An 18,049-nucleotide genomic window follows, 5' to 3' on the forward strand; every position below is an offset into this window, starting at 1 on the left:
GACACTAAACTCATATCTCTCAATAGTAACTCTGAACATGAACGGGCTTAATGACCCATCAAAAGGTGCAGGGTTTCAGACTGGACAAAAAAGCAGGACCCATCTATTTGCTGTCTACAAGAGACTCATTTTAGACAGAAGGAAACCTACAGCCTGAAAATAAAAGGTTGGAGAAACATTTACCATTCAAATGGTCCTCAAAAGAAAGCAGGGGTAGCCATCCTTATATCAGACAAACTAAAATTTACCCCGAAGACTGTAGTGAGAGATGAAGAGGGATACTATCTCATACTTAAAGGATCTATCCAACAAGAGGACTTAACAATCCTCAATATATATGCCCCGAATGTGGGAACTGCCAAATATATCAATCAATTAACAACCAAAGTGAGGAAATACTTATATAATAATACACTTATACTTGGTGACTTCAATCTAGCTCTTTTTATACTCGATAGGTCTTCTAAGCACAACATCTCCAAAGAAACGAGAGCTTTAAATGATACACTGGACCAGATGGATTTCACAGATATCTACGGAATATTACATCCAAAATCAACTGAATACACATTCTTCTCAAGTGCACATGGAACTTTCTCCAGAATAGACCACATACTGGGTCACAAATCGGGTCTGAACCGATACCAAAAGATTGGGATCGTCCCCTGCATATTCTCAGACCATAATGCCTTGAAATTAGAACTGAATCACAACAAGAAGTTTGGAAGGACCTCAAACACGTGGAGGTTAAGGACCATCCTGCTAAAAGATGAAAGGGTCAACCAGGAAATTAAGGAAGAATTAAAAAGATTCATGGAAACTAATGAGAATGAAGATACAACTGTTCAAAATCTTTGGGATGCAGCAAAAGCAGTCCTAAGGGGGAAATACATTGCAATACAAGCATCCATTCAAAAACTGGAAATAACTCACATAAAAAGGCTAACCTTACACATAAAGGAGCTAGACAAAAAATAGCAAATAGGTGCTACACCCAGCAGAAGAAGAGAGTTAATAAAGATTCGAGCAGACCTCAACGAAATCGAGACCAGAAGAACTGTGGAACAGATCAACAGAACCAGGAATTGGTTCTTTGAAAGAATTAATAAGATAGATAAACCTTTAGCCAGCCTTATTAAAAAGAAGAGAGAGAAGACTCAAATTAATAAAATCATGAATGAGAAAGGAGAGATCACTACCAACAGCAAGGAAATACAAACGATTTTAAAAACATATTATGAACAGCTATACGCCAATAAATTAGGCAATCTAGAAGAAATGGACGCATTCCTGGAAAGCCTCAAACTACCAAAACTGGAACAGGAAGAAATAGAAAACCTGAACAGGCCAATAACCAGGGAGGAAATTGAAGCAGTCATCTAAAACCTCCCGACACACAAAAGTCCAGTGCCAGATGGCTTCCCAGGGGAATTCTATCAAACGTTTAAAGAAGAAACCATAGCTATTCTACTAAAGCTGTTTGGAAAGATAGAAAGAGATGGAGAACTTCCAAATTAGTTCTATGAGGCCAGCATCACCTTAATTCCAAAACCAGACAAAGACCCACCAAAAAGGAGAATTACAGACCAATATCCCTGATGAACATGGATGCAAAAATTCTCACAAGATACTAGCCAATAGGATCCAACAGTACATTAAGAAAACTACTCACCATGACCAAGTAGGATTTATCCCGGGACACAAGGCTGGTGCAACACTCGTAAAACAATCAATGTGATTCATCATCAGCAAGAGAAAAACCAAGAACCATAGGATCCTCTCATTAGATGCCGAGAAAGCATTTGGCAAAATACAGCATCCACTCCTGATCAAAACTCTTCAAAGTGTAGGGATAGAGGGAACAGTCCTCAACATCTTAAAAACCATCTACGAAAAGACCACAGTAAATATCATTCTCAATGGGGAAGCACTGGGAGCCTTTGCCCTAAGATCAGGAACAAGACAGGGATGTCCACTCTCACCACTGCTATTCAACATAGTACTGGAACTCCTAGCCTCAGCAATCAGACAACAAAAAGACATTAAAGGCATTCGAAATGCCAAAGAAGAAGAAAAACTCTCCCTCTTTGCCAATGACATGATACTCTACTTAGAAAACCCAAAAGTCTCCACCCCAAGATTGCTAGAACTGATACAGCAATTTGGTAGCATGGCAGGATACAAAATCAATGCCCAGAAGTCAGTGGCATTTCTATACACTAACAGTGAGACGGAAGAAAGAGAAATTAAGGAGTCAATCCCATTTGCAATTGCACCCAAAAGCATAAGATACCTAGGAATAAACCTAACCAAAGAGGTAAACGATCTATACCCTAAAAGCTATAGAACACTTCTGAAAGAAATTGAGGAAGACACAAAGAGATGGAAAAATATTCCATGCTCATGGATTGGAAGAATTAGTATGGTGAAAATGTCAATGTTACCCAGGGCAATTTACACGTTTAAAGAAATCCCTATCAAAATACCATAGACTTTCATCACAGAGTTAGAACAAATTATTTTAAGATTTATGTGGGATCAAAAAAGACCCCGAATAGCCAGGGGAATTTTAAAAAAGAAAAACAAAACTGTGGGCATCACAATGCCAGATTTCAGGTTGTACTACAAAGCTGTGGTCATCAAGACATTGTGGTACTGGCACAAAAACAGACACATAGATCAATGGAACAGAATAGAGAACCCAGAAGTGGACCCTTAACTTTATGATCAACTAATATTCGAGAAAGGAGGAAAAACTATCCATTGGAAGAAAGACAGTCTCTTCAATAAATGGTGCTGGGAAAATTGGACATCCACATGCAGAAGAATGAAACTAGACCACTCTCTTTCACCATACACAAAGAGAAACTCAAAATGGATGAAAGATCTAAATGTGAGACAGAATCCATCAAAATCCTAGAGGAGAACACAGGCAACACCCTTTTTGAACTCGGCCACAGTAACTTCTTGCAAGATACATCCATGAAGGTAAAAGAAACAAAAGCAAAAATGAACTATTGGGACTTCATCAAGATAAGAAGCTTTTGCACAGCAAAGGATACAGTCAACAAAACTAAAAGACAACCTACAGGATGGGAGAAGATATTTGCAAATGACCTATCAGATAAAGGGCTAGTTTCCAAGATCTATAAAGAACTTCTTAAACTCAACACCAAAGAAACAAACAATCCAGTCATGAAATGGGCAAAAGACATGAAGAGAAATCTCACAGAGGAAGACATAGACATGGCCAATATGCACATGAGAAAATGCTCTGTATCACTTGCCATCAGGGAAATACAAATCAAAACCACAATGAGATACCACCTCACACCAGTGACAATGGGGAAAGTTAAGAAGGTAGGAAACCACAAATGTTGGAGAGGATGCGGAGAAAAGGGAACCCTCTTACACTGTTGGTGGGAATGTGAACTGGTGCAGCCGCTCTGGAAAACTGTGTGGAAGTTCCCAAAGAGTTAAAAATAGACCTGCCCTACGACCCAGCAATTGCACTGTTGGGGATTTACCCCAAGGATACAGATGCAATGAAACACCGGGTCACCTGCACCCCGATGTTTATAGCAGCAATGGCCACAATAGCCAAACTGTGGAAGGAGCCTCGGTGTCCATCGAAAGATGAATGTATAAAGAAGATGTGGTTTATGTATACAATGGAATATTACTCAGCCATTAGAAATGACAAATACCCACCATTTACTTCAACGTGGATGGAACTGGAGGGTATTATGCTGAGTGACGTAAGTCAATCGGAGAAGGACAGTGTATGTTCTCATTCATTTGGGGAATATAAATAATAGTGAAAGGGAATATAAGGGAAGGGAGAAGAAATGTGTGGGAAATATCAGAAAGGGAGACAGAACATAAAGACTCCTAACTCTGGTAACGAACTAGAGGTGGTGGAAGGGGAGGAGGGCGGGGGGTGGGGGTGAATTTGTGACGGGCACTGAGGGGGACACTTGACGGGATGAGCACTGGGTGTTATTCTGTATGTAGGTAAATTGAACACCAATAAAAAATTTATTAAAAAAAAGATTTGAGTAGAATTCAATAAAATAGAGACCAGAAGAACTGTGGAACATATCAACAAAACCAGGAGTTGGTTCTTTGAAAGAAAATAGAAAACCATTAGCCAGCATTATTAAAAACAAGAGAGAAGCCTCTAATTAATGAAATCACGAATGAAAAAGGAGAGATCACCACCAACACCAAGGAAATATAAACGATTTTAAAAACATATTATGAGCAGCTATATGCCAATAACTTAGACAACCTAGAAGAAATGGATTCATTTCTGGAAAACCACAAACTACCAAAACTGGAACAGGAAGAAATAGAAAATATGAACAGGTCGATAACCAGGGCAGAAATTGAAGCAATCATCAAAAACCTCCCAAGACACAAAAGTCCAAGGCCAGATGGCTTCCCAGGGGAATTCTATCAAACGTTTCTAGAAGAAACAATACCTATTCTATTAAAGCTGTTTGGAAAGACAGAAAGAGATGGAATACTTCCAAACTCGTTCTATGAGGCCAGCATCACCTTAATTCCAAAACCAGATGAAGACTCCACCAAAAAAAACGAGAATTATAGACCAATTTCCCTGATGAGCACAGATGCAAAAATTCTCAACAAGATATTAGCCAATAGGATTCAACAGTACTTTAAGAAGATTATTTACCATGACCAACTGGGATTTATCCCCGGGATCTTAAAAGCCCTCTACAAAAAGCCCACAGCAAATATCATTCTCATGGGGAAAGTTGGGAGCCTTTCCCTAAGATCAGGAGAACGACAGGGATGTCCACTCTCACCACTGCTATTCAACATAGTACTAGAAGTGCTCACCTCAGCAATCAGGCAACAAAAAGAAATAAAAGGCATTCAAATTGGCAAAGAAGTCAAACTCTCTCTCTTCGCAGATGACATGACAGTGTATATATAAAACCCAAAAGACTCCACAAGATTGCTAGAACTCATACAACAATTCGGCAGTGTTGCAGGATCCAAAAATCAATGCCGAGAAATCAGTGGCATTTCTCTACACTAACTATGAGACTGAAGAAAATGAAATTAAGGAGTCAGTCCCATTTATAATTGCACCAAAAAGCATAAGATACCTAGGAGTAGATCTAACCAAAGAGGTAAAGGATCCATACCCAAAAAACTACAGAACGGTTCTGAAGGAATTTGAGGAAGACAGAAAGAGATGGAAAAATATTCCATGCTCATGGATTGGAAGAATTAATATTGTGAAATTGTCAATGCTACCCAGGGAAATTTACACATTTATTGCAATCCCTATCAAAATACCATGGACTTTATTCAGATAGTAGGAACAAATCATCTTAAGATTTGTGTGGAGTCAGAAAAGACCCCAAATAGCCAGGGGAATATGAAAAAAAAAATCCAGAGCTGGGGGCATCACAATTCCACATTTTAGGTTGTACTACAAAGCTGTGGTCATCAAGACAGTGTGGTGCTGGCACTAAAACAGACACATAGATCAATGGAACAGAATAGAGAACTTAGAAATGGCCCCTCAACTCTATGGTCAACTAATATTCGACAAGGGAAGAAAGATTATCCACTGGGAAAAGGACAGTCTCTTCAAGAAATGGTGCTGGGAAAATTGGACATCCACATGCAGAAGAATGAAACTAGACCATTTTCTTACACCATACACAAAGATAAACTCAAAATGGATGAAAGATTTAAATGTGAGACAAGATTCCATCAAAATCCTAGAGAAGAACACAGGCAACACCCTTTTTGAACTTGGCCACAGCAACTTCTTGCAAGATACATTCATGAAGGCAAGAGAAACAAAAGCAAAAATGAATTATTGGGACTTCATCAAGATCAAAAGCTTCTGCATAGCAAAAGAAACAGTCCACAAAACTCAAAGACAACCTACAGAATGAGAGAAGAAATTTGCAAATGACGTATCAGATAAAGGGCTAGTATCCAAGATCTCTAAGGAACTTATGAAACTCAACAGCAAAGAAACAAACAATCCAATCATGAAATGGGCAAAAGACATGAAGAGAAATTTCTCAGAGGAAAACATATATATGGCCAACCAGCACATGAGAAAATGTTCTGCATCACTGGCCATCAGGGAAATACAAATCAAAACCACAATGAGATACCACCTCACACCAGTGATTATGGTGAAAATTAACAAGACAGGGAACAACAAATTTTGGAGAGGGTGTGGAGAAAGGGGAACCCTCTTCCACTGTTGGTGGAAATGTAAACTGCTACAGCCACTCTGGGAACCTGTGTGGAGGTTCCTCAGTTAAAAATAGATCTGCTCTATGACCCAGGAATTTCACTGCTAGGGATTTACCCCAAGGATAAATTAGAAACAACAAATACCCACCATTTGCTTCAACGTGGATGGAACTGGAGGGTATTATGCTGAGTGAAGTAAGTCAATCGGAGAAGGACAAACATTATATGGTCTCATTCATTTGGGGAATATAAAAAATAATGAAAGGGAATAAAGGGGAAAGGAGAGAAAATGAGTGAAAATATCAGTGAGGATGACAAAACATGAGAGACTCCAAACTCTGAGCAATGAACAAGGGCTCGTGGAATGGGAGGTGGTGGGGGGCTGGGGTGACTGGTGACGGGCACTCCGGTGGACACTTGACAGGATGAGCACTGGTTGATATGCTATATGTTGGCAAATTGAACTGCAATAAAAAATAATAAAAAATAAAAATAGAAAAACTGGAAAAACAAAAGACAAAAAACAAATGTGATTCAACTTGCATTGTTATTAATATTCGATGTTTTCCTCAATACAATGAGATTTAACAGATAGATACAATGCAAAAATAAAAGAAAAAAAAAAGGCTGTCACCTCAACTAACTTGCAGACAAATGGATTCTCCTGATAAGTCCTAAAATATCGTAAGTTTCATTTTCATTTTCTTAAATTACCTTCCTTATGGAACATGAGAAGAGTAATTCTAAAGTGGGATATATTATAGCTCAGGAAATATCAAGGCATATGTATAATCAAATATCTTGAAACAATTTTTTAAACAATTGGATCCTAGGCAATATTTAATAATTTGAATAAAATCTGCAAATAGCTGCATGTGTCTATAAAAGCAGACACAGTTTTACATGTATAAGTAATCAAGCAAGGTCAACTGTAAAATGTTAGAAAGTTGCAGCCTTTTTATTTAGTACCCAGAGAATGTCAGTAATATAACATTATATTGTGATAAATGTTGCTCACAGAGTTTTAACAAGAACAAAAATAAACATAATTTCTATGTCATCTTTGGCATGTTTTAAATTCAAAATGTTAGCCATTTCTTTAGCAGCACTGTGAGGGAAAGAAACACTGTAAAATGCACTACTGCATTTGATTTTACACGAAAAAAAGTACATTGAAAACTGTAATGTGAAAAGAAATAGTGCTTTAAAGAAAACGTTTATAAAAGAAATGATAGTATAAACTCCATAATGTAGTCAGAAAAAGAAAATACAGTTATCTGAACAACGGGAACCCCTTTGTTCTAAAACTTGCAACTTTTAAAGTACATGTTTTTAAGTACACACAATTTCAGTTTAACACACACAATTCAATTTCTGCCTTGAGAAGTGCAATAAAATGCCAATAAACATATTTTCTATACCAGAAAATAAGTTTAGGAATCCCGAAGTATATGGAAAGTGTAGGGAAGACATTTTTTTATAGTAACTATAATCTCAAACTTTGTTCTCTCTGCATAAACCCTACATAACTCACAACTACCAATAATACTTATTTTTTTTATTAAAAAAACAAATACAGAAAAACCATATTCTTTTTTTGTACTATGGAATTTAATACAAAATAAATTCTCATTTCCAAACCATGCTGGCAAGTTTTCTTGTATAACTTTTAAAATGGATGGGTGGTTGTTTTTGCTAGAATGATTTTGTGAAGTTAAAAAAAATATTGTACTAAAATACAAACTTACAGTTTTTTGCTTTTAGTGGCATCAATTTCAGAGAGAGTGGATATAAAAAGAGGACTCAAATATGACCTGAGTAATATTAGTTTGATAGGAAAGAAAAAAAGCAAATAAATCTAATTAGTCACATTATGGAAATTTATTAATAAACTAATGCACTTAGTACATTCTCTAAAACTGTTCTACATAAAATTAGATGTTTAATAAATACCTTTTGAAGAGTAAATTAGTTCACATAATTAGATAAATAGTATGAAAGTTAAATGGCCATCCAAAAAAGGCTCTATTGTCCAAGGTTCAGAAATATGAATATAGAACAAATCTTAACTTGCCAATCACATATATATTTATTTCTGAGCATTTACCTAAGATTTCTTGCTGGTCAATAAAAAGGTATATAATTTGTAGAATATATATATAAACAAATTTGAATTTCTATATCCTAAAAATACTTTCCCTTTGTATTTTTCTTTCATACCTTCAAGTATTAGCAACCAAACTGAATTTTAGATGATCAAGCATTATCAGTTTATTCAAATGATATGATGGACTTCACTATATTGTAAGAATAAAACCAGGAACAGTGCATTCAGGAGTATAATGTCTTTGTGAATAACCACTATCAATTCCACTGCACTCTTGCATAGGAAGGCAGATAGCAGACTACTGAATTCTTCTGTTAATTTCAGCAATTATTTATACTGAGATATACACCAAAAATACCTAAATAAGCTTCAACATATAAGAAATTTTCCTAAAGGAGTTTAATTGCAGTTGACTATATATGGCTTACATTCTTGTTGAGAAGTAATGTTGAGGATCTCTGTGTCCTGAAATGCAGACAAAGGATCTGCACACTTAAACTCCACTGATAGTTTCCATTCAACTTTTCTGTACTCTTGTTTATCGATACAATAGGAGTAGAGGCTAGGGTAGCTGGAGATTCCTTATGTTATAGGCTATGTAATATGTGAAATAAGAGTACAAATAAATATGCACTTAACAACTGTCTCCCTCCACACCATTCTGTCATATAAGTTCATTGTAATTAAAAAGCTTAAAAGTTTCTTGGAGGGGAAAAAGTATATTGAGAAGTAGAAAGGGTGAAATAGAAAAGAAACAGTTTGTGGGATAATCTGATCCTGGGCATACTGTGTAAATTCCTTGCCTAGAAATAGCTTCCCTTATAATAATAATAAACAATTATTCTTATCTGGTTAGATGGCCTAAAAGTCCAGCAATTAGAAATTGATTAATGGGAATTTTCCTTGAAAAATGCCAATTATTTATTAGCCACTAACAGAAAAAAAAAAGAATTAATTTAAATGAGATCACTCTCACCCTTTTAGCTGAATATAGCTGCTTTGTGAGAATGAAAGTTCTGATTTGGGGAAGGCGAAGGGTATGAGGTGCTTTTGGGGCACAGAATCCTTCTGGAGGAAGCTTTAATTATGGAGTCCTCTATGAGGTGCTCAAGTAGGATAGCACATGGGACTAGAAAGCCAGGAGAAAGAGAATACATAGAATGCCACAGACATTCTTTGCCTAATTTAAAACCCAAGCTTTCTGGTTGATCTTAAGGCCAAGTTAGGCAGTTCTTTTCCTTTTCATAAACGAAGGGTCTCATACTGTCAGGAAAATACTATTCAATCAGTATGAGTAGCTTTCTGTGAGCAGTACTATCTTAACATAATGTTTCAATAAGGAGACACTGTAAATACCAAGCATCTGTTCTTAAGTTTGTGGGTTGCCTATACATGAGAAATCCCTTTGAGTTAGCCAGAGGTTCTATCAAATGTGTATGTGTAATTACCAATGGCAATAAATTACAAAAACTAAAGTTTAGGCATTTCTAGGTCTAACAAAATAGGCTCAAGTTTGATTTTCATGAAATAACTGAAACCATTATTCCCCAGAAAATTATCACCACTGCATTTAAATTATCTTACTAAAGGTTTCCTGAGTTTATTCATGATAATATGTGCTTTAGGATAATAAATTATTAGTCTACTTGGGCAAACCTGGTGTTTTCCCTCTGAGGAAAAAAATACAATATCCTCTCCCTTCCAGAACGATAAAAACTCCAAATTGTGCTATCATTAAATACTAGCAAGAACCATCAACTAGAAAGAAAAGAAAAGCAATGTAAATTAATTGTTCATGAATCCATTAGAAACCACAATATTCTAAAATTTTATAGAAAGGATTTGTTTTTACTAGTTAAGCATTTATAGAAGCCCCTCCAAAAAAGCTCCTCTTCACATCTACATTTTTTCTCTAGACAAAATAAATGGACATGATTAGGCATCCCTACCTGGTTTCCTTCTATAAAATAAGAGTATGTAGTTTGAAGATTTCCCTTATAATAAAGTTGTCCTTACTAATGTTTTTAACCTACTTTATATGAACTTTCCGGCAGAAATGGTTTACACAATTATTGGGAAAATCCACTAGCTTATCTGTATTTTTTATCATTTGTCAGTCCTCACTGAGCAATGAAAAATCATGCTATTCATTGTTTAATTCTAATTGTGCTCCCTTCATTAAAGGACTGTATGCTATTACCCTTCTGAGCAACCTCACTGAAAAATTAATAAAGATCAGCCACTTAAAAATATATTGATTATGGAAAGATTGCAAGTTATTTTGTGATATTTTACACTTTCCAATTCTACTTTTCCTAATGGTATTAATAGAAAAGCATACATGGAAATAGTGTCTCTGTTCTGAAAAGTTCATACCAAAATCATACCTTGCTTTGTCATATTAATTGTGATAAGAAGTCATAACAGCACAAACAAGATGACAAGAGGAAAGTAAGTCAGAATATATGGACACAGATTGTTACATGCAAGTACTTCTAGTAATAAAGCAAAATGAGGAAGGAAAAGGCCAAATTGGGAAATAAAAATCCACAAGATATGATACTGGTCTATTTCTAAGTAATGTTTTCCATGTGGCATTAGATTTTTTAATGTCTTTCAATTATTGCAAAAAGACATCTCAAATTAATGGTATATACTTTTATACATTACATCCAATAGACAGACTTTGTATGTAGAATATATATCACTTACATTATAAAGAGAATACATGTAGTTTTCCTTTATTGAATACCAAAGTTACAAGTCTTCTAGCCTAAATGGTATACTTCAGTGCTCAGTAATCAACTTTCTCTCTGAATTAAGCAAAATAAAATACACAGTAAACAGTACACTTAGCACGTAACAAGTAGTTCACTTATATTCACTAAACAAAACTATAACATCCTCCAGTTTACATTCATGAGTTCTTTCTGTTAGTAGTAGTAGTAGAAGTACTAGTACTAGTAGTAACGGTATTTTCTTCAACAACATGAAAAGATTTTTTAAAATTCCACCATTTAGAGAAAACGATATATGTTATCTAGTGGTTCTGAGTAAGTTTAATAAGACCAATTTTGTCAGACCTTTTTTATAAATATGATTAAAAATGTGTTCATATTTTGTGTAAATCATTAATATTACTTCCTTTTCAAATTTTATCTCTTTGTAGCATTGTCTAAAGTTAACTGAAATGCATTATACTGTATCATGTATGCTAAGCCCACAAGTCCATTACAATAAAATTTAAACTATATTACCATAGGATTCCAGGTAAACTAATATGCTATACTGTAATTCAATTTTGTAAGTCCAAAAAAAAAAAAAAAAAAACCAGTGTAGTTCATTATAAAAGGGACAGGTAATGGTTAAATCCAATTGATTAACTTGAAATTCAGCTTATTCAGCTTATTCGTATCATGAACGTAGTGGCAACACATGTACTTTATTTTCAAAGGCTTAACTATTACCTATTTAGTAGATTACAAGACCAATATAAAGCCTTTGGCTAAAAAATTCCTCACTTGTACTGCAATTCAATTAGATGTAAAATTTACAGAGGACTTGTGGAAACCTTTATTTCTAGATGAGGACATGTATGGATAATACATATGTCTGTGTGCACACATAATTTGTGATTTAAATCTTCTGTAAAAACTTTGGCACCAACCATATGAGGAGTTACATATTAGCACAAATGAATGTAGCCTCTTGGTTGTATGTGATAACAAGCTTCTACAATACATTTTTTGTTCCTTTTTCCTTTTTAAAAAGTCTGTTCTTCAGGATCTGATGTTCAAAAATATTGGCATTGGTTGGCATTACACTATTATATTTGCATCCTGATAATTGATAATGATTCCCTAAATCATTATTTTATGAGACCAGAAAAACTATTAAGAATTTTTTATGAAAGGAACTTTACAAGTTAGTGTGCAGAGAAATTGTTAGGACCTTGTAGACACCAATTATATACTTAAACACTTAGTCACCACTGCAAAACAACATTGTTTGAATACTGTTGGCCTGTGTTTTTTTTTTTTTAATCTCATCTCCCTAAAAAAAGGGAGGTTTAAACAGAATATTCAAGTGATACAGCAGAATATGATGCCTTTGATTTAAGATTAGGCAAAAAGCCACACATTTAATTTTTCTTCATCCAGTATGGCTGAGAAACACTAGAAATCTTACAGGCCAGTTGATGTACGTTTTTTCATGCTCCGTCGCTGAGCTAAATTTGAAGCAGCAACAGGCTCAAGGACTGGTTGAAAGGTCTTGTGAGTCAGGGCAGAATATGCGGTGACTACTGCTCCCTAAAATAAGGAGAAATAAGAGAAATTGAGTAACAATCTCTGGAGGTAAAAAAATTCCACCTTATATCATTAGAGATTTCAGTAGACTACAACCTTATTTCTGAGGAAAATAATTGCGTATACTTGATCTATGCATTGACATTCCCTTCATGCATTAATACCTGTTTACTTGTATATTTTTTCATTTCAATGACTATGTCTACTCCAAATTTTTAAAATATTAAAATGAATTCTTTTTATCAGTCTTTCATCACTGAAATATTTGTTTTAAATATTTTAATAATTTAATTTTTAATATAAGTTGTATATATTTAAGACATAGAACATATCTTGATGTACATATACATAGTACAGTGATTACTATAGTCAAACTAACATATCTTCTCCTTACATAGTTATCATTTTTTTGTGATGAAAGCATGTGAAATCTACTCTTAGCAAATTTCCAATATTAAAACAGTAGTTGATAATAATGCATATTAGATATCTAGATTTATTCATTCTATATAATTACACCTTTGTACTTTGACCAATATATCCCCAATTTCCACTCTTCCCTGCCCCTGGTAGCAACCTTTCTACTCTCTGCTTTTATATATTTGACTTTTAAAAAATTCCACATATTAGAGAGCTTGTGTATTCTTTTTCTTTCTGTGTCTGGCTTATTTCACTTAGCATAATGTCTTCAAGGTTTATCCATGTTGAAAATGGTAGGATCTCCTTTTTTAAAGCTGCAAAATATCCCATTGTATATATGTACATCACTATTCATTTATCCTCAAAGAATCTCCATGCTCCCATATTCAGTGCAGCATTATTCACAATAGCCAAGACATGGAAATAACCTAAGTATCCATCAACAGATGAATACATAAAAAACTAAAATCTTAAATCTAGGTTCACTGTCTGTAAATATGGGAATTTGCACCATGGTTATTAATTTAGGAACCAATAGCAACATTTTCTTTCCATATGAAACTTGCATTTAATACACTTCTAGCCCCAGTATCTCAAAAGTAAGTCAAATACAAATAATTTTTATTAATCATCAGAAAGGTAATAGGTAGAGAAGATTAATAAGAATCCATGTTTTTTTATTTAAAAGAAGCAATAATAAAACCAAAAACAATCTATAAATACACCTGTAAAAAATAAAGGTATTTAAGAACATCATATGTGTTGTCAGTGAATAGTATACAGGCTTTATCAGGAATTCAGGGGGTGCATAAAAGATATGTTTGTTTTACCTTAATGACATGTGACATATCATTTCTATTTGGCTGATCATTCAGCAACTGGTCTCTGTGGGTTATCCATGAGTGTTTTAATACTTGTTCTGTAGTGTAACGCTGATGTGGGTCCATATGTAGCATATGGGACAGCAAATCCTAAATGAAAATGACAATATATATATATATATATATATATATATATGTCAATATATATATGTATATACACACATATGAAATATATAGCAATAAAGGTTTTAGTAAAATACATTATTTCACATTTTCTCAAAATATAAAAGCATCGGTAGCTTTGTGATCTATTTTGTTTGACCTATATGTAGGAAAAACCAAACCTATATACTCTGCACAGTTAACTATCAGAATCTCCAAATAGATTTTTTGACATATGGTAAACCCATATTTATAATTTCTAAATCAGAGGATACCAAATCTGTGCAACTGGAATGTGGTTAATAAGAGAGGAAGAAAATGTAAAGTAGCAGGGGTTATCCTGGAATGTGCTAAATAGTCAAGAGGAGAAAAGAGGTATAGATTTGTGCTAATAAGCTGGGTCCTAAAGTATAAGGGTATGTGTAGAATCAAACAACATAAAGGGAAGGTCCCATGTTGTTAATACACTCAATAGCTAAGGGTTTAAATATAAGATACTAAAGAGAGGAAAACATAGATTCATGGTTGGCAGATGACTGCTGGCATTCTAGTGGTCAGAGTATCATATGTCTCTCATAGACTATGGATATGCTTACTTTATCTCTATTGCAATAACAAGTCATAAATATAACCTGATAATAAAATACAATTTTAAATATAGACTACCTCTATCAAGCATCTTTTAGAAAAAGGAAAAGTAAAATCTCTTTAACAAGCATCATCTCAAAAAATAGTCATCATTTGTGAATGTTTCATCAATAGCATAAGTAGTGAAACTAAAACCTCTAAGTAGAATCTAAATATCAGAATTTGAAGAATAATGGAAGTATGTGGAAGAATAAAACAACCAATAAAAAAATCTATTGGAAAAAGGACAGATATGCAAAAATGATGGGGAAATAATTTAGAAAATAACATTAAATTACTTCAATAAAACAGACCTAATTGATAGTCATAAAAATAATAAAAATTCAATAGTCAAAGGAATTCTGCCTTTAGCCAACATAGAATACCAGAGACTGGATTCTTCCACCTGTTTGAAACAAACCCCCCCACCCCCCACAAACACAACCATAAAATAGAGGAAACAATAGATTTCCAGAGATCAGATATTAGGCAATGCAAGTGATTCCTAAGAGATGAGAAACAAATAAAGTAAGCCTTATAATTGCCCAAACTTACCACCTTGAGAGTTTTCAGGCTGTTGTGTAGGTAAGGAAACCCAGGAAGAGCCTGGCAGTTTCCTTGAGTGGATGAGACAGAATGGAGAGTCAGGAAAGACCAACCAGACAGAGTTACAAGAGTGACTCCTAGAGTGGTGAGAGGAGCAGAAAAAAAGACTACAGACCTATAGAGGGTCTTCCTCAAATATTCAGAAGATTACTGATAAACTCATATCTGTGGGAAGAACTATTTGAAAGTGTTAGAGAGATATCAGAACTCATGAGGATAGATAATATTGCCTGTTCTCACAAGCCAGACAGGAAAATCTCAAAATTCAATGGAGTATTTGGTAGAGTATTTGGATGCAACCTGCCTAAGTAGTGTGCAGCCCTAAACACTGCTCTGGTCCTGCCTAAGAAATATTAAAAAAAACCCAAATTATCAAATTGTTTCACCTAATTTAATTGTGCCCCAGTATAAAGCTCAAGAATATGTATAAGAATACAAGGGTGTCCAGCGTAAAGTAAGGTAAAATTCACTATATCTGGCTTCTTATAAAAAATTGCCAGAGATACAGAAGAGAGGAAAAATAACATATGAGAAGAAACCAATCAATCAATCAATCAAAATTGGCCTATAATTGATACATACGTTAGAATTAGCAGATAAGGACATTAAAAGAGTCATTATAACTCCATTCCATATGTTAAAAAGTAGAGACATAGAAGATATAAAAAGTCACAAGTCACATTTCTAGAGATAAAAACAAAAATCTGAGACAAAAAATAAAATGAATGAAAATTTGATATGACAGAAAAAAATTGGTAAAGACACAGCAATAGATACTATCAAAAAGGAACATAGTATAAATCAAACAAAAGAACAGAGCATCAGTGAGCTGTGAGACATCAAGCACCATAATACACAAATGCAATTGGTGTCCCAAAAGGAAAGAAAGGAAGAAAAAATATGTGAGGGAATAATGTTACCAAAATTTCCAAATTTTACAGAAACCATAAACTCACAGATCCAAAAAGTTCAATGAAATCCAAATACAAGAAAAACAATATATTAAAGATAACAAACCAAATTTCTTAAAATCCAAGGCAGAGAAAAATTTAGATTTATCCCTGGATTGTAAGGGTGGTTCAATATTTGCAAATCAATCAACATGATATACCACTTTAATAAAAAATGATAAGAACCACATAATCTTTCAATAGATGCGTAAAAAAAATTTGACAAAGTAGAACATCCATTCATGATAAAAGTCCTCAACAAAATAGGGTTAGACAGAACATACCAAACCTGATAGAGATAATATATGAAAAATGCACAGCTAATATCATTTTCAACGGGGAAAAACTGAAAATCATTACTTTATAGTCAGGAACAAGATAGGGGTGTCTACTCTCTCTATGTTATATTTAGCATGTTACTGAAGTCCTGGCCATGGGAATCAGAAAACAAAATGAAATACAAAGCATCTAAATCTGCAAGGAAGAAGTCAGACTTCCACTATTTGCTGATGACATGATACTCTATATGGAAAATCTAAAATTTAAAAATTGCCAGAACTGATATATGAATTTAGTAAATCACAGGATACAAATTTAATACAAATAAATCTGTTCCTTTTCTGTACACCAATAATGAAAAAATAGAGGTAGAAATCAAGGAATCAATTTTATTTACAATTGCACCAAAGCCATTAAGATACCTAGGAATAAACCTAACCAAAGAAGTGAAAGATCTGTACTCAACAACTCTGAAAACTATGAAACACTGATGAAAAAAATTGAAGATGACACTAAGAGATGGAAAAACATTCCTTGCTAGTGGATTGAAAGAATAAATATTTTTTAAAATGTTCATACTACCCAAAGAAATCTACATATTCACTACAATCCCTATCAAAATACCATCAGCAATTTTCACTGAGCTAGAACAAACCATCCTAAAATTTGTATGGAACAAAAAAAAAAAAAATCCTGAATAGCCAAAGCAACCTTGAAAAAGTGAAGCAAAGCTGAAGGCATCACAGTTGTGGACTTCAATATATTATACTGCTACAGTGAGCAAGACAGTATGGTACTGGCAAAACAAAACAAAACAAAACAAAACAATCCAGACACATAGATTAATGGAACAGAATAGAAAACCCAGAAATGAACCCATAGCTATACGGAGAAAAGGACAATTTCTTCAACAAATGGTGTTGGGAAAACTGGACAGTGACAATGAGAAGAGGGAAACCGGAGTACTTTCTTCTACCATACACAAAAACAAATTCAAAATGAAAGAAAGACCTAAATGTGAGGCAGGAAACCATCAAAATCCTAGAGGAGAGCACAGGCAGAAACCTCTTTGACATCAGCCATTGAAACTTCTTACTAGATATGTCTCCTGGGGCAAGGGAAACAAAAGCAAAAATAAATTATTGGGACTTTATCAAAATAAAAAGCTTATGCACAGTGAAGTAAATGATCAACAAAACTAAAAGGCATCCCATGGGGTAGGAGAAGATATTTGCAAATGATCTAAGAAACGATTCATATACAAAATATGTAAAACACTTATAAAACTCAATACCCTAAAAGCAAACAATCCAATTAAAAATAGGCAGAAGGCATGACTAGAAATGTTTCCAAAGAAGACATTTAGATGGCCAAGATACATGAAAAAATGCTCAACATCACTGATCATCAGAGAAATACAAATCAAACTACAATGAGATATCACCTCACATCACTCAGAATGGCTAAAATCACAACATGAGAAACAGGTATTAGTGAGGATGTGGAGAAAGGGGA

The 18,049-nt window shown here is 34.3% G+C and overlaps 1 protein-coding gene across 4 annotated transcripts in view; it reads right to left on the reverse strand.

Moving 5' to 3' along the window:
* Window positions 1–6,783: 6,783 nt before the first annotated feature.
* The window catches only part of RPS6KA6 (ribosomal protein S6 kinase A6), a 195,533-nt gene continuing 184,267 nt past the window's right edge, over window positions 6,784–18,049 (reverse strand). For 3 of the 4 annotated variants that reach the window (XM_038587789.1, XM_038587790.1, XM_038587791.1), the window contains 2 exons: window positions 13,920–14,060; window positions 12,536–12,672 (listed from right to left, as the gene is read on the reverse strand). In XM_038587789.1, the coding sequence (XP_038443717.1) occupies window positions 12,547–12,672; window positions 13,920–14,060 (267 nt within the window). In that variant the 3' untranslated portion in view covers window positions 12,536–12,546. Of the gene's footprint in view, window positions 12,673–13,919; window positions 14,061–18,049 lie in introns of all 4 variants that reach the window. The other variant, XM_038587788.1, reaches the window with a different exon arrangement.

Source organism: Canis lupus, chromosome X (genome assembly GCF_011100685.1).
Source record: "Canis lupus familiaris isolate Mischka breed German Shepherd chromosome X, alternate assembly UU_Cfam_GSD_1.0, whole genome shotgun sequence".
NCBI lineage: Eukaryota > Metazoa > Chordata > Mammalia > Carnivora > Canidae > Canis > Canis lupus.